Source organism: Castor canadensis, chromosome 13, assembly GCF_047511655.1.
Source record: "Castor canadensis chromosome 13, mCasCan1.hap1v2, whole genome shotgun sequence".
Taxonomy (NCBI): Eukaryota; Metazoa; Chordata; class Mammalia; order Rodentia; family Castoridae; genus Castor; species Castor canadensis.
Genome location: NC_133398.1, coordinates 11,992,512 through 12,013,777, shown reverse-complemented (window position 1 = coordinate 12,013,777; position 21,266 = coordinate 11,992,512). Strand labels below are relative to the sequence as shown.

Sequence of the window (21,266 nt, the reverse complement as noted above, 5' to 3'; positions counted from 1 at the left end):
TTTACTCCTGGCAGTTGCCATGACCTAGGCTTCAGGTTCCCACCAGGTGGCTAGGGTAAATATTCTCTTAATGAGCACCTTCCTTAGGTACCAGCGAGTGCATCCGGCCATGCTTAGTTCCCGAATTCGTTTGTCTAATAGCAAGTCTCCAATTCTATACAATCTTTTAGCTATCCACTGTCTCATAGCCACTTGGCGTTTTTCATCGGGGGTGAGTTCTAAAATCCCTCCGAGAGAATCTCAGCGTTGGGGGCTCCCTTCGCTCAGGAGCAAGGGATGGCCTTCACCCAAGTTACCCACTCTTCCCCAACCGAGGCTGGGTTGGCTTCGTATGGGTGGTAGGCCTAGGTACGCAGGAGAGAAGGACACACCTGAGTTACCTGGCTCTTCCCCAACCAGGGCTGGGTTGGCTTTGTACAGGTGATTGGTCAAGGTTTCTGCTCTCTGCACCCTTCCTTGTTCCTTTGCTCACGTGCCTCCAGTGCCTCAATCAGTTCCCAGGCCAAGATTTGTTTCCGGATCTCCCTTTCTTGTGCTAGGTTTATAAAAAGCCAAAAAGTCATAATCATGATCCCCTTCACCAAATCCTGCCGACTACGCCAATTGTCGTGAGCACTTATTGGTTCAATTGAGTACAGAGAGACAGTACTCAGGAGACTCTTATTTCAGAGAACAGGGTTTTTATTCAAACTAATTCACACGGCACATTCCTATGGATCCTAATGCCTGTCTCTGCTACCCTAGCCAGCCAGGAGTTACTCAGACCTTCCCCCAAGTCTCACTCACCTGCGACGGCTTCTCAGCATAGCTGCGCGCCAGGGGATCCTCACAGCTGCCTTCACTGCAGGTCCAGTTCATGGTTCACCTGCGGCACCCAATGATCGTCGAAGGGGCACGCTCACAGGCGGCGGCTGCCTCTTTGTCAGGGTCTCAGGGGCACTCCTGACAGCGTGGCCTCCGATAGGCAAGGAGGCGAGCAATGCTTTGGGTTCTGGCCTGAGTTTATATACCCTGTGGTGACCTCACCACTTCTGTTATCCACACTGTCACCTTAAGGTTGGCTTATTAGTATATCAGCTGCCACCTTAGGGTTGGCTTATTAGCATATCAACCTGTCACATTCTGGCTTCCTTCTAAGTCCTAACACACACTAGCTAATACTTCTTAATTCAACAGTTTTTCATACTTTAACACAATACAATCCATCAATACAAGAATAGTCTTATATGTGTTCACCACATATGTTCAAGGAGAATGGGTAAAGCACATACCTTAAAAGCAACTGAGGCCAATAGGAAAAGGGGACCAGGAACTAGAGAAAAGGTTAGATCAAAAAGAATTAACCTAGAAGGTAACACACACACACAGGAAATTAATGTGAGTCAATTCCCTGTATGGCTATCCTTATCTCAACCAGCAAAAACACTTGTTCCTTCCTATTATTGCTTATACTCTCTCTTCAACAAAATTAGAGATAAGGGCAAAATAGTTTCTGCCGGGTATTGAGGGGGTGGGGGGGAGAAGGAGGGGGCGGAGTGGGTGGTAAGGGAGGGGGTGGGGGCAGGGGGGAGAAATGACCCAAGCCTTGTATGCACATATGAATAATAAAACAATAAAATAAATAAATAAATAAAATGAATATCATAATACCAAAAAAGAAAAAAAAAAGGAGAATGGGTTTGCACAGAGCCAATGGAGTTCTGAGACTTTTAGTCATTCTTCCGTCTTACCACTCTTGTGTGTGTGGTTCAGCACACACAATGAGGAGGCCTCTTTTTAGCTCATTATTTCTTTGCCTTCAAAACCTGCTTCTTTCTCAGTGTCCCCATCTCAGTTATCGGCACCAGATTGTTCAGATCAGAACCTTTCCATCACCCCTACCTCCTCTTTTTCATACTCTGCATCTTCACACTATACATCCAAGGCTGTCTTTAAAGTGTATCCTAACTCTGACCACCTCCTTCTTCACTAACATCCTGACTCACCATCATTTCCTGTTTCCACATTTGCCCCCTCCCTGACTTTTCTCCATGTTCACTCCTCAGGCCTTTGCACTGGCTGGTCTTTTTGCTTATAACGTTCTTTTCCTAGTTGTCTGCGTGGCTCCACCTCATCCATTACCAGAGGTCTTCTGTAATTACAGCTTCCTCTAGCCTTTATGCCCTTAATCATCTGCCTGATTTTTCTCCACAAGTGAAGGCTCAGCAGCAGATGAAACTTTAGCTCTTGTTTACTACTGAATCCTTAACACCAAGAATAGGATCTGGCATATAAATACTGATTGAGTGAATAAATGCATAAACATGCTGTCAAATTTCTACGAAATGTGTAAAAAAAATTTAGGCAAGGCTTAAAAATAGCTACCGTACTTGAGAAGCTGAGATTGTGAGAATCGAGGTTCAAGGCCATTCTGGCCAAAACATTTGCGAGACCCCATCTCAACAGAAAAAAAAAAATCTCGGCACACCTGTCATCTTATATACTGCAAGAAGTGTAAAATATGAGGATCTCAGTCCCAGCTAGCCTGGGCAAAAAGGGAAATTGTATCTCCAAAACAACCAGAGCAAAAAGGACTGGGGGCATGACTCAAGTGATAAGAGTACTTTCACAATCATGAAGCCCTGAATTCAAATCCCAGTATTAAAAATGTAAATCTTCTAGCTAGAGGTTTTACCTTTGGATTTTCATTAGCTTGTAGTACTTTAATAATATATAAATCCTTTATTTTCATAGTCTAGATTAGAAAAAACATGCCTAGAAAACATATCTAAGAAATAGTTACTTGTGTTGTCATTGTTTGTGTTTTAGCATTATGCTACTGTTTTAATTTCTGATATTTGTGTACAAAGCAAACATGATAACCACTATACTGCAGAAACCTAATTTCTAGTATTTGTATAAGTGTCATAGTACCCTGTGTGGTAAGGCATATACCAAGTATAGAAACTGAGGCTTGTGGAAGTCAAATGACTTACCTAGTAGTACTGGTGGGACAATGACAGGAACCCTAGTAGGTTGCAGGCCTTCTGACTCTGCATTTCCAATGTTTTCCACTCCATTTTATTACATCTTATTGCAGAAGTACAGTATGAGTTAAATTTGGCATGGCAGTATCTGAAATGACCACAAGATGGTGTGTTGCTCAAACGGTCTACATAATCAATGTTTATGAGTCTTCCTTCTCTGTGTATCTTTCTCTGTGCTTATCCTAACTGCCTCTCTCTACTTCTGTCTTTTCTTGTGCCTTTTACTTCTCTTAGTTCTCTCCTTCTCCCTCTTTTTCCTTAAAATCAGATAATTATGAGAGTGAAGTATTTTATTTCTCAAGGAGTTAGACTTTGTCTACTTAATGTAAAATTTCATATATGTCAAGACTCACTTAACTACCCATTGAATTTCTCCCATTGTGAAATAGAAAAATTATTTCCACTGCCAATATAATGTCTATAAAGTAAATTCTCGAAGAGTGTTAGGAAGTGATGTGGTTAGATCCCAGGTGATTCAGGCTCTAAAATCAATGCTTTAGTCATTGTGCTTTGCTGTAAATGAAGGATCATATGAAAGATACAATAATTCCTTGTATATTGGATCCTTTTTGATGATGTTTGTCAGGTGATGATGAGTAATTCAGTCTCTACGTCAGAGTTGAAACATTCTTCACATACTGTAGAATTAGTCCTTATAACTAGACCAGACTTATAGTTTTATTTCCTTGTTTATTCCTACCTTTTAGAACTGAATTTTCTGAGGAAACTTTTCTGAATGCCAGGTGTCCCTTTCTCTGTAATGAATTCCAGATACTGACAGTTGTTGAAAGGGTAGCAGTGGTCCTGCTTTCTTTTTGTAACAAGCTAATCTCCCTTGGCCCTTAACTGTTGGGGCCTCAGATACTAATTTTCTTCTTTTAAAGGAGTTTGAGTTTGAACTATTAGAACAAAAAAGGCTTAAAAATTAAATAGATATTTCAGGTGGTTAAGAGTACAAGCCCTTATCCTGGCTGTGTGTCTGCTAACTGACCCAGAGTAAGTTAGCATAGCAGGGCTATACTCAGAAATAAGATGATGCCTTTAAAAATAGCTGCTGCCCAAATCCCTCAAACCCCAGTGTTTACCTACCCTGTTTTAACCTCCTCTGCTCAGGTATCCAGAATGCTTTCCTAAAGTCAGTTCAAGTCAACAATTACAGGGTTTTGTTTTTGTTTTTTTAGATTTGGAGGTGGTACTGGGGTTTGAACTCAGAACTTCACACTTGCTAGACAGGTGCTCTACACCTGAGCTACTCCTCCAGTCCTGGTTATTTTGCAGATTTGTATTCCTGTGCTGTCATTGCCTTTTAAATGAAAAGCAGAGTTCCTGCCCCAAGCATTCTTAAACAGGAAGCTGGATATGTCAGACTTCTTTACTTAGCTTCTGTTAATCCTACCAGATTTTAGAGTCTGGGTATCCTTAATGTACCTCTTCTTTCCCAACATCTGCCCATTCAACCCACACAACATGCTTCAATCTGGCCATACAATTACTAACATTCAGTGTGATGCTTCCACTGTACTCCCTGTGACTCCAGCCCAGAAGAGGTTCTAACCTTTCCAATGCATTCTTAAGCTAAGCCTGGTAACCAGCTCCTCTTCTAAAGAACAGCCTTTAGAATCTTGACATTTCTGTGTCATACGGACTTTATTTAAGTGGCTCAATGCAGTACATGTTCAGAGGATTGCTCTGTTTCTTAATTAAGGTCAGAGTGCCAGGTAATAATAATAATTACATGAGCAAGTAATCACTACTATGGTTTATTGAAAAGATCTCACTGTAGGCTAGGCAGTTTTCTGAGTACTCTATGTACATTTTTTTTCATCCTTTGAGCCTTATAACAACCAATCTTGCAAGGACTATTAGAATTTTCACAGGTGGTGAAGCTGAGACTTAGATGAGACAGCTTGCCTTGGCCACATATTAACTTACTTGCAGAACCAGGAAAGGAGCCAAGGTCTGTCTACCCCCAAATCCTGAGCTTGCAGTGAGCAGGCTATATTATCTCACTCCCGCCCAGGTCAGCAGCCACTCACTTTTTGTCTGTGTGGGCCTTAATATCACTGTCTTCTCCAGAGGCTGATCACCAGCTTCTCCAGGGCACATGGCATATATTTTAAGAGAGTACATTATCCAATTTCCATGACAGATTAATGACCAGTGAGTCACCAAGGAGAGGTGTTTTGAACTGAATTAGTGCTTCTATGAAAATATTCCCACTAGCAAGTAACAAATTTCCACCTTTTCCCTAATTCAAGGTTTCTTAACCTAGGACCATGAGTAGGCTCAGGGCATTCATGAGCACTCTGAAATGTTATGTAGAGTGTTTTATTATGGGGGAAGGGGACGGTGACTTCGGTGCTCATAAAGGGGGGGAGCCATGCGCTTAGGAGACTTTCAAAGTGGATCTGTCCGTAACAGTATTAAGAGCCACTGTACTAATTGCAGTGGAGTATAAAGTTGGTTTACCTAAATAACAAACCCAGTCTTATCCCAGGAGTTTGACAGGGCTCCTTGCTGCTGAAAGTACATCTAAACAGAACAAGGATTGAATTTCCAATGTAATCTTTTTGAGTGCAAAAGTACCTCTTTGGATGAAGCTGTGATTTCCAAAACCTACAGGGTGTGATTCAGAGCTCTGAGGCTGAATTCATAGCTTTTCCTGCTTCCTGAATTCAATTAAAATGTTATTTATATAAGTAAGACAAAATGAGTCTTAGACATTTAAGAGTGGAGACTATGTATGTCTCTCTCTGTTCATTAAGTATTTCCATGCTTACTGTGTGACAGGCATCAAGAATTTCACAACAAATAGAGTTCTTGCTTTCACAGAGTTTGCATATTGGCATCTAGATATGTTTTTGTATCCCTAATACCTTACCAAGAACACTGTACCTAGTAGTACTTAGCCATTGGGTACTTAAATGTCCTTATTGCATCCTTATTAAGTTAACGGAAGGCCTTCAGCTTTGATTCATTCAGCATTTGACTGTTGAGTCCCAACCATATTCCAAGCATTGAGTTAGGCACTGGAGGTTTAGTAGGAAGCAAAACGGAAGTAGCCTGTTTCTAGTGGGAACTGACAGTGAATTAAAAATCTAAGTTAACTGTGGACTTGGATAGGTGCCATGGGTGAATTGACTTGATGCTATAAGAATATATAAAGAAAGACCTGATCTGACTTGAACTACTACTGTTACTGCTGCCGCTGGCATGTATTCCAAGTTCTGGAACTAACTGACTCTTGTATGCAAACCACCCACACTCTAAAAGTCGGCATCATCTATGAGCCAGTGGTGGTGCTATTTATGTTGTGTTTGTGGTGGGAGTGGGGATTAAGGCATTTGAAGGGGAAAGAGAACAAACGAGTCTAAAGGATGGAAAGAGACTGAGCTGATGGAGAAGTAAGAAGTCTGAAATAGCAAGCTCCAGGTAAAACCAGAGCACTTTGCATTTCTAGTCCTGAGAGGTGACCTCTGGGTACTGATTAAGGCAAGACCATCATCTAGAGAACAGGGAGAGCTGTCTTAGCCCATAGTAAGAGAATTATTTTTAAATTGCATTTCTAATTGTAAAGATAATTTGTGATCAATGCAGAAACTTAAAACATGGGAAAAGCAAAAAGAAATAACTACGTTACCACCAAAATATAGGAACCAAATGAGATGGTATATGTAAAGTCTACATTTATCAAGTATGCATCAGACACAAACTATTGAAAGTTAACAATTTTTCAGTGAGAATAAGGCAGTTTTAATCAGGGTTAATAAAATGTCAAAAATTACTGGGTAGTTGGCCTTTTGAAACATATATTTCTGGGGGAAATGTTAATTATTCCTAACCCCCACTTAAGACTGAGAATTGAAATATCCTGAAGATTTGTGAAAATGTTTAATAAGATTTGGTGTCAGTTCTTTTAAAAAAAAAAGTGGAAGCCTCATATCCACTGCCCTCCTTTCTCCTTTACTCAACTGCAAAGAGCACTGGGAGGAAGAGTTTACTACCCACAAGCCTCATTTATTTTCTGTTCCTCTACTGTCAATCTGATAGGATTATTTATAATTTTACTGATTACAGAGACATTTTATTTAGGTGCTTTTGTTTGTAAATCACTTAGGTACAGAATTAAATTTTATCCCAACATTGACCTGAAACTACAAAAAGCTAGCCTTAGAGATGTCACTCTCTAGCTTATGGCCTAAGTATTTAATGGCTGCCTTTCTTCAGCCAGGCTGTCTTCCTGGCTGCTACTTGGGCAGCAGACAAACTCTAGGAGCAGAGCTCCAAATGAGGCACAGCTGCAAACAGTCCAATAAGAAAGTCTAGTCAGTGAGAGAGGGTCACCAAGGCATTCAATTCAGACAGGAGGGAGCAATACACCAGGGAATGGGACACTCCAACACCAACGTGCTGCAAACATGGGCCCAGCTCACCTCCACCTAGTTGGAGTAGACTACCTCTGCAAGTCCTATTACCTGGACCTAAGGGCCAACAAGCAGATTGGCAAGTCAGCAGTTTAATGCTAATCATTGAACCTTTGAGAAGGAATAAATACTAGCTTTATTGTCACTCTTTAGATTATACATTTCTGTTTTATTGTATCTCATATTTTTTTAATTAATTTAAAGGCTACCATAGAGAATGGGTTAGCAGTTAGAAGAAGGAATCAAGAGAGTTGCATCTTGAAGGTTCACCCTTGTTCAGCAACATTGAAGAAGGACCAGCCAGTAAAGTGAAGAACCCTAGCAGGCAGGAAGAGAGCCAAGAGAATAAGTCAAGGGAGGAAAAATTTCCTAGAAGACAAGTGTTAAAGTATGAAAGTGAAGGGCTTTTTAAAGTTTATTGAGGAGAGGTAGCACTCATGGGAATAGGGGGTAAAAGAGCCACTGCTGACTTTCAAGAGGATCCTTTTTCTAGAAAAGTCAGTAAAAGTCTCATTTAGAGAGATTAGAGAAGGAAGGGCCATAAAGCAGTGGAAGTGAAAAATAGGTCTGTGGTTTGCAGTGATTGGTAAGAAAAGGTGTGAAAGAAAGAGGACAGTACTTTGAAGAGGTTGCAAAGTTGCAGGTGTAAAGCATTTAACAACTGTGCTAATCTGTGCTAAATAAAATGGTATCTTACTATTATTACTACTACTACTAGAGACAAATAGGATCCAAAACTCAAGACTCAGTAGAAGTCTTGGTCTTCAGTGCAGGTGCTGAAGCACTTTGTGTTTTTTCTTAATTTGTACTGTGGCTTATTCTACAGATTAGTCAAAAGAAGTTGAAAAAATATGAGAAAGAATATCACACCATGAGGGAGCAGCAGGCCCAACAAGAAGACCCCATCGAGAGATTTGAGGTTTGTTTATGGCATTCACTTCATACAGTTGTGTCTGTAACTAGCTTTATTGAGTCCTTTTTAAAATTCACTTCTACTGTTTCTAGACTTAAGTGTTAGTTTGAGTTTGCAAATGAGAAATCAGATCTGTTATACTCCAAACCAGCTGCCTGGTTTGTTACAATTCAGTGGCCTTTCCTCACAGTTAATAAGTAGCTGCATGACAAGGTCACTTGAATCAGTTAGGTATTTCTTAGTAGTGATACAAATAAACTCCTTGAGAAACACATTAGAACCAGCCATATCTCTTTAATTCCACAGGAATCAGAAATTTGTTTTTTTGAGAGTTAGCCCTGAATAATTTTCATTTCCATCTGATTTTGGTTTTTTTCTGTTTATAACTGGTTTCTTTTTGCCCTTTAGCGGGAGAATAGGCGCCTACAAGAAGCTAACATGAGGTTGGAACAAGAAAACGATGACTTAGCTCATGAGCTGGTGACCAGCAAGATCGCACTGCGAAAGGACTTGGATAACGTAAGTGTGACAGGTCCAAAGGGAAAGAGCACATGGAAGAACTTGACCTCATCCTTAAGCAGTGAAATCATGGAAATTTAGTGTTTACTCTTCTAGTTACCTTCAGAGCTTCCATCTGGTGAGACAGCTTGCTTGTCAGTAGTGCTTCCTCCTTTCTGACTTCAGGGGCCACCAGTTGGGTCAGATGCTCAGCTCTCCTTACCACACTCTTCCCTAATTGTGCTCCCAGTTCCTGAACTACTTTCCCAAGCAATGTTTGTGTGAGAGACATTTTGGCTAATTCTTTTTTTTTTTTTTTTCTTTTTCCTATCTCTGATTTTTATTTATTTTTTCTGAAAAACAGATGTAAGGATATCACGTGAAATATTATGACTGGAAAATATGGTTGCTTGGCCTGCACATTTTTATTATATGAATCCCTGTAGATTTTGGATGGCTTCAATTCTTGCATAATTGTCATTATCAAATACAGAAAAAGAAAAAAGATAACACATGATAGATTCTCGATTCTGCATGAAAAGTGCTAAATGAGCACTAGTTGGCAAGCTTTTCATGATGATTATCATAATGCCAACAGCTTTGACTCATTTTTAGGGGGTAGTGGGGGTACTGGAGTTTGAACTCAGGGCTTGACAGGCAGGTGCACTACCACTCGAGCCACACCCCTGAGTAATTCTTATGTCATCACAATTGGCAGCATTTAATTGTTATAATTCCCTGAACTCACCAATAAGATGAAGATATTTTGTTTTCCTACATATTTTGAGCATGTTAAATAAGCATGAGAATGGAATACAGCTCAATGCCTGAACAATATGTTAGTCTCATCAGTTTCTATTAGCAGATGTTCTGCTTTTCCTTTTCTTTCTTCGTTTCTTCTGATCTTAAAATTTTTGAGATGATGCTTTCCTACAATTCTATACTGTAGGCTTCCCATAGAGGAAGTACAGTCTTATTAATGGCATAGGTCAGGGCTGGCAAACTTCCTGTAAAGGAATAGATAGTAAATGTTTAAGGTTTGTGGCCTATGATCTCTGCTGCCACTGCTTAACTGTGCCATTGATATAAAAGCACTTAAGCACAAGATGTGAATGAGTGAATATGGCTGTTTTCCAGTAAAAGATTATTTACAAAAATAATCTTTTTGGTGCACTCGATTTGGCCTATGAACTATAGTTTCCATCCCCTAACTTAGATTTCCCTAGTAGGTTCCTAGGATTATTTTTCTGCTTGTAAGCTCAGGATGTTGAGAGTTTACAAAGATCTCACATTTTATTTATATATATATATGTATATATATATAAAATATACATATATATACATATAATATACAGACACACATATATCTATATTAAACCCCAGAGAGCCCGTGAACTTCAGGAGGTCCTTGACATCCAAAAGTATGTGAAAATTCTGCACAGTAATATAGTTCCTTTGAGCGTTCCTACTTTTATTAGATTCTCAAAGTAGTTCACATATGAAAAACAGAGAAAGCAGTATCTACTGGTTCTTACTAATTTTCTTTAGGAGTAGAATAATGGAATATAAATTTTTGGAGCAACCACCTACTCTTACTTTCAAGCCCACCTTGCACACCCTGTAACATATGGGTAGGGAGAATAATGACTGTGTCACAGGGTACAGGAGGATCTACATGGTTTGGTGTATTTTATTAAAAGCACTAGGAAAAAACAAAAACTCAACCCTCTGTTAGCATTAGGTGGCTGCAGGTAACTGAGAAAGCTTCTGTTTCCAGTTTCTGTGAGGAGAGTATGTCAAGATAATTAGCGTTAGATAACCACAACCTGGGATCTCACTGACTTTCCACCATGATCTGCTTGTCAGGGTTGAGCCTCCTCCTCCTTTGTAGAAACACTGTACAAGCATTCTCTCACTGTCTAGTCATGTTTGCCTAGTTTGAGGAAGGAGGCCATTGATCATGGAGCAGGGACTGCTAGAACAGGGCCAGAGCATATAGCACACAGCCCTCACGGCTGTGAATCATGCAGGAAGGGAATGAAAATAAAGAAAATGAGTCCTAAATGTTACACTAAAATCCCAGGTGGATGTTCCGTTTCAGCTGATAGTTTCCAGTCTGAAGAACCAGTAATAACACTGACACCCACTGGCTTCAGGTAGGTTGTGGACTCTTACATTATTGAAACTTTCCCCTTAACACTGTAAAACGTTTTTCAAGTTGTCTTATCCTAACACAGTAGTCAAAAAATTAGGCTACATTCCTGATATCAAAAGTGGAGAAAAATAATAATAGGCCCTCCTTTTTATTGATGCTCTGCTGCCAGGCATAGTTATAAGCACTTTATTCTAGTATCTCTTATTCTTAACTCAGCCTTGTAAAGACAGCAGCATGAGCCCCCCGCTTTTTTTTTTGCGTGGGATTTGAACTCAGGACTTTGAGCTTGATAGGCAAGCACTCTACTACTTGAGCCACACCTGTAGCCCTTTTTGCTTTTACTTTATTTTTTCAGATAAGTTCCTGTACTTTTACATAGGTCAACCTCAGACTGTAATCCTCCTGTCTCAACTTCCCAAACAGCTGGTATTACAGGCTGGCCACCACACACAGTCCTGAGATTTGATTTTTTTTTTTTTAACACTTATGAGACTTGAGACTCAGAGATGGGAAGGCACCTAGAAAGAAGCATAGCCAAGAATCTAGCTCAGGCCCATCTAACTGGAATGTCCGGGATCTGTTGATGTCTTAATCTCATTGCAAGCAGAAGTTGAGGAAAACTGGTGATTCTGATACATCATAGCTAACATTTCTTCAACATTTATAAGTGCTAGTCACTGTTCCAAGTGCTTTGTATATACTGTCATACTGAATCCTCAAAACTTCCCAGGCTATTCAGGGATATTCATTTTATTTCCCATATTACTGATTTGAGGAAACTAAGGCAAAAAAGAGATTAAATACCTTACATTGGTTATGCAGCCAGTCAGAGGCAGGGCCCTTACACTGAAACCCAGATGGTCTGACACTGTTCACACTGCCAGTGGAAGAATGGGGGCCGTGCAAAATGGGGTTCGGGAGCACCCTCCAGCGTATGCAGTGCTGAGGAGAAGTCCTCTTCCACATTAGCCTTCTCTGTAGTTTCTTTGCAATCATCCCTGAAAGTCAGCCAGGGCACCCTCATCCTGTTTCAGCTTAAGAGACTCAAGGTTTTGAAAGAACTTCATTCCTTTCAGCTCTCTCCTTGCATCCCACAGAAAAGCTCTAGTGTTAGACTACATATGTTTCCAGAACCCTCTTTGTATTCCCAATTGACTTAACATTACTTTTGTTATTTGTTAACTCTTTTGCTGTTCTTCACACAGCAGCTATTGAACAGTTTCAAGTTAATCTCTAGGTGACCTCTGGCAGGGGACCCCAGAGGGGGTCCCTCTGTGGAATGAGGTAATGACTGGGACTGACACTGGTGCTGAAAAGATAAGAGGGAACCTAGAGAAGGTCCCTGGCACAGGGTTAACAGGACCATTTCCAAGTCTCCTCTGGCATGGTTGCAACTCTGCATTGAGGCACTATGACATGAGAGCAAAGGAAACCAATTCAGTAACCTGCCTGCTAAGATCCATAACTTAACAGATCTGTGACCATGAGCAGGCAGCTAAACTTTATCCATTAAATTACCTCGAACCCCTTTATCAAAAATCAGTTGACCCTGTATATATTGGTCTGCTTGATTTTCTATCTGCTCCATCAATCTGTGGGTGACTATCCTTATGCCACATTGTCTAGGTTACTATAGCTTTATAATAAATCATATAATCAGGTCATTTGAGTCCTCCAGTTCTGTTCTTTTTAAAAACCACTTGGCTATTTTTAAGTCCTTTGCATTTCTATATAAATGTTAGAACCAGTTTGTCAGTTTCTAGAAATAAAACCTGGGTTTTTGAGTGGGGTCTTCATGGAATCTGTAGATCAGACTGGAGAGAACTGACATGTAGCAGTAACTAAGCCTCCCAATTCATGAATGTGCAATTTTTTTCCTTATTATGGCATTTTTCAGTTCTGCTCAACAGTGCTTTGTAGTCTTCAATCTTAGATCTGTTTTAATCTATTATAAATGATAATATTTTGATTTTTTTTTTTTTTTTTTTTTGGCGGAACTGGAGTTTAAACTCAGATCCTCACGCAGGTGATCTACTATTTGGGCCACTCCACCAGTCCTTTTTTGGTGTTGGGTATTTTCAGGGCAGGGTCTCATGAACTATTTGTCCATGCTGGTCTTAAACCACAATCCTCCTGATCTCTGCCTCTTGACTAGCTAGGATTAGAGGCGTGAGCTTCAAGTACCCGGCTGGTAGTGTTTTCTTAATTGCATTTTCCAACTGTTTATTTGCTAGTCACTAAAAGCAGTTGATTTTGTGTTGTGACCTTGTATCCTTTAACCTTGCTAAAATCTCTTTATTATTCTAATAGCTTTTTTTGTATATTTCTTAGAATTTTCCACATACACAATCATATCTCTGAATAAGACAGTTTTACTTTCTTTCACATTTTTCTGCTTTTGTTTCTTGCTTCATGGTACTGAGGAGGATTTCAGAACAGTGTTGAATGGGGAAGACGATGGCTTTACCTTGTTCCAGATGAGAGCTAACCACTTTTGCACAAAGTAGGCTGAAAGTTATTCTCTGTTCAAATTTGCTAAGTTTTTGTCGTTATTGGGTGTGGAACTTTTTCAGATACTTTTCCTGCATTTTTGAGTGTTTCTCCTTAATTTCATTAAAATGGTGAAGTAAATTAAAATACAAACCAACCTTGAATTCCTAGGGCAAACTCCAGTTAGATTTCTATTTTTATTGAAGATTATAATTTTTGTTTAATATTTTTATGTTGAAGAGAAATATTTGGAGTTTTCTTTAATGCTTTTGCCCTCATTTTGCTATTGAGGTAATGCTGGTCTCATAGAATAAACTGGGAAGTGTGTTTCCTATTTTCACAAGGACTCTGTGGGATTGTACTGTGATTAAATCCTTAATTCCCTAGTGAAGTCATGGGCCTGGAAATTTCTTTGCAGAAAATTAATTGTGAATTCAATTTCTTTTTAGATAATGAACTCTTCAAATTCTCTAATTCTTCATGTGCCTGTTTTTAAATTTGTGTCAAGTAATTTATCCATTTTCACCTTACATGTTAAGTATATTGATACCAAGTTGGTGTTTCCTTCTTTTAATGTTTACAGAGTCTGTAGTGATCAATGTCCTTCTTCCATTCCAAATTTTGGGTAATTCGTGTCTTTTTCCTTTTCTTCCTCAATCTAATTGGAAGTTTATCAGTTGAGTTAAATTTTTCAAACACAAGTTTTTGGTGTTTTTTCTAGTGTTGGTTTTATTTCACTGATTTCTGCTTTTTATTATTTCCTTCTACTTTATTTGGGTTAATTTGCACTTTTTCTAGCTTCTTAAAAAGAAATAAATTTTCGACCCTTCTTTTCTAAAATATGTATTTAGTTATAAATCTCCATGTAAGCACTATTTTCATAAGGGAGCAGTGTGACAGTTCCTGTATCTGATCATACAGTTACCTGTCTCCTGTCATTCCTTCTTCTTCATGAAGTACCTTTTTTACCATTATGAAATGGTCCAGTTTGTCCCTGGTAATATTGTATGACCACTCCAGTTTTCATGGGACTTCTTTTTCTATCCTTTCACTTTTAATATATCTGTGTCTTTGTTTTGTCCAAAGGGAATTTGTTTTCCTTGTGCAATCTTTAGTTTAACAGCACGTTTGCCTTATTTTATATTTTCATTGCCTTATAAGGTATTCTGTGTCTCCCTCTTCTCCAGAGCTCTCCCCATCAGCTGTCAGCCACCACAGACCCCCACCTACCCCAAGGACCCTTAACTTTTTGAGGTCTTCATGTTCTGTTTTGAACCCTAGTCATAGTATGATGCACGTTTGAGGTTTTTTTTTCTCCCAGAAGCACAGTTCTGCATTTATTGTTTCCAGTGTCTGAAAACAGTTGCTTGATATATTTTTTCCAGTTTTCTGTATACAGTGGGAAGATAAATCTGGACTCTGTTGATCCTTCATGACTGGAAGTAGGAGTCTGGATTTGTGTTTATTATCCCCAGATGTTCTCCCCTTATTTGCTTATGTAAACAGAATGGACTGCAAATGGCATGCCATCAGAAGACCCCAGTTGTGTCAGTCCGGTAGCCTCTCTGCACCTTCACATTGGCACAGTGCTGACTGTGGAAGAGGTAGGATAGATACTGGCTCAGAGTCAGGTGATAATGGTGACTCCAGCTTGTCTATGTGGATTTTGAGAGATCAGGGAAAACACTTCCCATCCTTCCTTCTGCATGAACTGGGGAATCAAGATGGGCAGAGAAGGCTCTTGAGTTAGAAGACCAAGTTCATCACCTGGCTCTTCTGCACATCTCAGAATTAGTCTCAGTATTAATCATCATCTCCCATGGAGTGATGATAAGTACCAGGAGTCACAGAAGCATCAGGCATGTACCCCATGGTAGTGTGCAAGAGATGTCAACTGAGTCCCAGGCAGAAATTCTAGGTCCCATTGACTAAAATAATTTTAACAGGATTTTGTCCTCAATAATTGTGTTTTTGGGGCTGGAGGAGTGGCTCGAGTGGCTCAAGTGGCAGAGCACCTGCCTCGCAAGGTGTGAGGCCCTGAGTTCAAATCCCAGTACCAAAAAAAATTGTGTTTTTGTCTTCATTTCCCTTGTGATTTACTTCTTGGGTTCGAGGTGGAGGAGATGATGAGCTTTCCCCAAGAATAGCCCTCAACTCTAGGATACCCTTTAATTGTGTGCCTGGGTCAGTAATTAATGGCCTTTTGAATGTGCCATTCTTAGTTCCCTATTTAAGATCCCAACTTTGTTCCTCCCAAAGAAGAAGAGTAGAGAAGAAAGTGGGGTCCACCTACACCACTTTAGCTAAGTGATACCAGAAATACTATTTAATTTCAGGGAAGCACCCCTCCATTTCACAGGAGGTTATCTCTTCAGAGCCCAGCCAAAACCCTGTCTATCTGGTCCTTGATTGCCCTCTGACGTGATAGAGAACAGTCATTCTTCAGTTATCCTTGGAGGATATCATTTTCCCTGGGACTCACAGGTCCAGCCACCAGATATTTGCATGTGTTAGAAAAAGACTAGAATGAAACACACCCATTAAAGACAATAAAAAGAAAGTGCCTGGAAAAGGAGTGCCTCCTTTACTGGGTGAGTAATAAGAACAAAATAGAAGACTTGTTGGATGAAGCAGAGGAAATACAGTTTGGAAGACGAAAACCAGAGCTTATTACTATTATTAAAAATGAAAGCTACCTATATTTACTATATTCTAGACACTGCGTTGAATGATTTTCAAGCTTTGTCCCACAGATGAAGAGCCTGAAATTTAGAAAAGGTCTCAGTGTCTTATCCAAGTGGCACATGGTCAGTGAACAATGGGAGTTGAACCCAAAGCTAAACCCCTGACCACTGCCCTGCACCACTTCCTTCCAGGGGATGAGGGAACAGCATTCCCTTGTTTGGGTCAGTTTGCCCATGCAATTTAAGCTCCTTTTAGTTCTCAGCTGTTGCTTTCTACCAGCATGTTCTTAACGTTTCAGGCTGAGGAAAAGGCAGATGCATTGAATAAGGAGCTACTGATGACCAAACAGAAGCTGATTGATGCAGAAGAAGAGAAGAGACGGTTGGAAGAAGAGTCTGCTCAGGTGAAGGGAACCTTGCTCTCTCCCAGACTTCCCAGAGTCTTGCAAGTGCTAGCATGTTGAAAGTTCAGCTGGTGGTGTCCTGTTGCACCAGGGACTCTGGGGACAACTGACTTTAATTTCCTTCCAAAGGCCTTTTTTATTTACTTTGTAAAGCATAGTGGTTCTTTAATTATTAAGTCTAGGAGGAGACAGTAGGTCAGAGCCCACCGTTGGTTGGGGCAGGAAAAATTCCTGGTGTTGAAATTCAGCATGGAGTATAGCGAAAAATTAACATTTCTGCAGAGGGAGTAGGCACACCAGTCATAGACTGTCAGCAACCCAGGCTCATCCTCTGTCTCACTTAGAGCACTGTGAGCAGTGCTTCAGTCATAGGCAGAGCTGTGGAGGCCGTGCCTGGAGCAAACCCCTCTCCTCAACCTCCTCAGTCCTCCAGGATGGGCATGCCTGCTTGCCTCAGGTGAACTGTGACCAAGCATTGTCCACAAAACCATGTGGTGCTGAGCACTGCTGTGGCCTCTTGGCTCTTCATTCTGCTTGGCCTATGCTGGCTCCTCTGCTAAGGCCACAGCTTGGGTGGTTGCACTGGCACAGGAGAACTACAGAGAAGCCCATTGGAGATCGGTTTGGCATTTTCAGAAATGTTTCTGTTCTCCCCTCTCCTAGCCTCAAGAATGGTATGAGTGCTACTAAGGGTGGAAGAAAAGGTGGGGGAATTAGACCCTGGACAATTGGCTGAGGCACTTTTTTGGCATGAAGCAGTTAGTGACAGAGATTCCTTTATTTTTCCCTTAAATTCACTTTTGCTTTTTTTATGTGTGTAGTTAAAGGAAATGTGCCGTCGGGAACTTGACAAGGCAGAATCTGAGATTAAGAAAAACAGTTCCATCATTGGTGACTACAAACAGGTGGGTTCCTGCATCATGGGCTGAGGTGGTACACTGGGGCAGGGATTGTGTGCCCTCTAGCCACAGTGCAAAAGCATGTTGGCTTCAAACCCTGGCTGTCCCCTTAGTCTCATTTGTAAAATAAGAAAACTAAGCCATGTCTTGGAGTATCATTGTGTGTAATATAAAGGATGTGTTGTACAGTGCCTGGCATGGTGCATCTAGTAGGGACTTAATGAATTAAAGCCCCAGTATGTTTCAGGAAACGTTCAAAGTCTAAATGGCTGTAAAGCAGTTCTCTCCAACGCTGGTAGTTTCGAGAACGCGGTTTGATTGATCATGTTCCTTCTCCGTTGGGATCTCATGCTGGCCTGCAAGTCTGGCATGGGTCATTTCCTGCAAGTCTGAGGCTGGCCACAGCTGGAGTAGCCTCTGCTCATGTCAGTATCACAGCTTGTTGGTGCTGCATTAATACCACCTAGCATATTCTAGCTGTTGGTATAGATCTTATCCCAAGACCAAATTATGCAGATGACTACATTGCTCAAAAGATTGTGGTTTTCTGTTCATTTCTTTAGATTTGTTCTCAGTTGAGTGAAAGACTGGAAAAGCAGCAGACAGCTAATAAAGTGGAAATTGAGAAAATTCGGGTAAGACTTCATTTTACACTACCTTGCTCATGTTTTGGCTGTCTTCAGCACAGCAGGTTTTGGGAGAGGTTGTTGATTTCAGACAGAAGCTGCCCGGGGAAGTGGCTCAAGGGGTAGAACTCTTGCCTAACATGTACTAGGCCCTGGATTCAATCTCCCAAAATAAACAAGAAAAGCTAAGGAGTATCTGATTGATAAGGTGCCTGTCACGGCCTGGCCCAGCGATTGACAACTTACTTGTTTTCTGTGGGAGTTCAGAGAAGACCAAAGAGCTCTGGCTTTAGATCCCAAAGTCCAAATTGCCCCCAGGATTGTGAACATCATTGGGAAGGCAGTCAGTTTGCTGCATGGCTTCCCCAAGACAGAGTCCAGTAAGTACTAGGTTTTGCTTGAGGTGGGAGTGCAGGGTCAGGTTCATCCACTGTTTCCACATTGTTCTGTATAGACACTTCCCCCCCTAAGCTCTTTCCTTCTGTTTTAGTGGATCCAGAAACAATGAAGACTTTAATTTTTAGTGTGTCACTGCTAGTTTGGGAGTAGGGGGGTATAGCTTGCTGATTTTTTTTTTTTTTTGGCAGTACTGAGTTGTTGGAACTCAAGACCTAGCCCTTGCTAGACAGGCACTCTGCCCCTTGGCCATACCCCCAGCTCAGTGCTTTCTTTACACCTATGTCAGATTTTATAAGCTGAGTAATTTACTAAAAGATGCTTTACTTCTATATTACAACTCAGTGAACAAGAACATAGGAGAGTTCTGTGCTCACAGCCTTGTTTACACAAAGCAGTGTGATACCTGGAACAAGATGACACCAACTTGTATCATAACCAGAAGCACCTATTTTTAAGTATTTATTTTCTGGCTCAAAAACTTATATAAAATTTGGGAAGTGAGTAAATAAGTAAAAAAACCTTTGTACAATTACCTACAGATAACAAAATCTTTGGGGGGAGCAGTACTGGGGATTAAAGCTAGGGTCTCCTAAGCATGTCATATCCCCAAGCCTCTGACATCATCATTATTAACATTTTGGTGTTTAGACATTTCGGTCTTTGTTGTTCCGTGTTTACTCTAACATAAAATTTCATTTATTCAAGATGTGTAGTTTTTAATTTACATTTCAAAATTGGGATGTTTTCTAATTGCTTTTTGTGGCTTAATTTAGAATTTTCTAGAGGAACATAAAATAATGTTTCTTACATTCAGCGACATCCTATTTTGACAAAATAATGGGATATTTTATTTGTAAGCATGTTTTACAAACATTTTTGTGTCCTATCTCTTTAAAGTAGCATTTAAGCATTTTTCCATGTTACAAAAAATCCATCAAAATTCCTTTAGAGCCTGCATATTTCCTTGAATAACCATAGCACAGCATGTTTAATTGTTCTCACTTGTTAGGTGGTTTATTCCCCTCTCTCCTTTTTTACATATCCCCAGTTCCACAGTGAAAATCCTTGAACATAAATCTTTATCACAGCTTAGTCATGGCATCATTTTGTTAGCATGAGTTCCTAAAAGTGCCAGACTGAATCAATATTTTTATTGCTTTTAACATTTCATACCAGGTAGCTTTTCCAGTAGGTTGCCTGCCAGTTTCTAAACAGCCAGGTTTTGGAAGCTGCAAGTGCTAACAGAGATGCCATCTCTCAGATCTCCTCTAGAGAAAGCGCTCACGACATCCTAATGGGCCAGTTTCTGTTCTTTGCCTCTTCACCTCTGATACTCAATTTCAGCAAAAAGTGGATGACTGTGATCGCTGCCGAGAGTTTTTCAACAAAGAAGGACACGTGAAGGGCATCAGCTCAACCATGGAAGTTATGGATGAGGACACAGATGAAGAGAAGGAAACGCTCAAGAACCAGCTGAGAGAGATGGAGCTAGAATTGGCACAAACCAAGCTCCAGTTGGTGGAAGCTGAATGCAAGATCCAGGTAATGCCATTGTCACTTAGGCATGTGCCATGGGCCAGATTCTCTGGTGTGGACTAGAAAAGCCAGAAATGACTTTTCTGGTTTGAGATGTTTTCTCCCCTTTTAAACGTTGACCATAATCCTCATAGGTTAAAAACCAATATTGATATTTGTCAGTATTGGTTAAATCAGTATTTGGCATGCCCTAAGAATTTGGACTGAGATTGTGGATCTTTTTAGTGGGACATAGGACACGTGCTTTAAAATCAAGCTCCACCACTGAACATTTTTTTCTTTTTTGGAGGCACTGGGGTTTGAACTCAGGGCTTGTGCTTGCTAGGCAGGTGCTCTACCAATTGAGCCACACCTTCAGCCCTTTTTGCTTTAGTTATTTTTCAGATAGGGTCTCGTACTTTTTTGCCTGGGCCAGCCTCAGACTGATTTTCCTACCTACACCTCCCTCATAGCTGTCACTGCAGTTTTTCACCAGTACACCCAGCTTGTTCTTTGGGATAGGATCCCCTAACTCTTTTGTCCCAAGTGGCCTCAAACCAACAGTCCTCCTACCTCTGCCTCCCAAGTAGCTGGAATTATAGGTGTGAGCCACCATGCCCAACATCCACCACTGAACTCTTGAACCTGTGTTAGGTAGTAACCTTTCTATACCTCAGGTTCCTGATCTGCAAGTGGAAGTGATGAGAGTGCCAATCTTCTGTCAGGTTCTTTTGAGGACTAAATAAGACAATATGCAGGAATGGCTTACCACAGCAATGGGAACTTGATAAATGTGAACTTTTTTTATTCTAACTCCCATCACTTAGAGCTCTGTGACCTTATACAGCTTAACTATAATTTATCCGAGCTGCCATTCCTAATGAAGAAGGGCGGGCTGATTTTTGCTCATCTTTCTGCTTCACTGCTAGTTCCACCAGTGCCAGCATTGAGCACAAGTAGGCATTGGGCACTGTGTGTGGCAGGAACACAGATCGTGCCCAAAGCTGTGGGCCAGGTTTTCCTTTACTGTTTGTCATAACTGGGCATCTGCTCTTGGTCAGGCCATGTCGTAGGTGCTGGGACTACAAGCTAAGACATGCCTTGCAGGACTGCCCAGGACAATCAGGAACAGCATCACCCAGGCAGTAGTGTCTGAGCTGTGATCAGAGAATGCACAGGGTTTGGAGCTGCAGAAGAGAAAGAACCATCATGAACACCCCTGGCAGAAGATGC

General features: G+C 40.7%; 1 protein-coding gene across 15 annotated transcripts in view; it reads left to right on the top strand.

The window, feature by feature from the left end:
* Positions 1 to 21,266, top strand: part of Rabgap1 (RAB GTPase activating protein 1) — a 166,582-nt gene that overhangs the window by 134,116 nt on the left and 11,200 nt on the right. For 14 of the 15 annotated variants that reach the window (XM_074051047.1, XM_074051045.1, XM_074051044.1 and 11 more), the window contains 6 exons: positions 8,277 to 8,369; positions 8,772 to 8,882; positions 16,490 to 16,594; positions 17,416 to 17,499; positions 18,057 to 18,128; positions 19,863 to 20,060. In XM_074051047.1, coding sequence (XP_073907148.1) covers positions 8,277 to 8,369; positions 8,772 to 8,882; positions 16,490 to 16,594; positions 17,416 to 17,499; positions 18,057 to 18,128; positions 19,863 to 20,060 — 663 coding nt within the window. Of the gene's footprint in view, positions 1 to 8,276; positions 8,370 to 8,771; positions 8,883 to 16,489; positions 16,595 to 17,415; positions 17,500 to 18,056; positions 18,129 to 19,862; positions 20,061 to 21,094; positions 21,257 to 21,266 lie in introns of those variants that run through there. The other variant, XM_074051052.1, reaches the window with a different exon arrangement.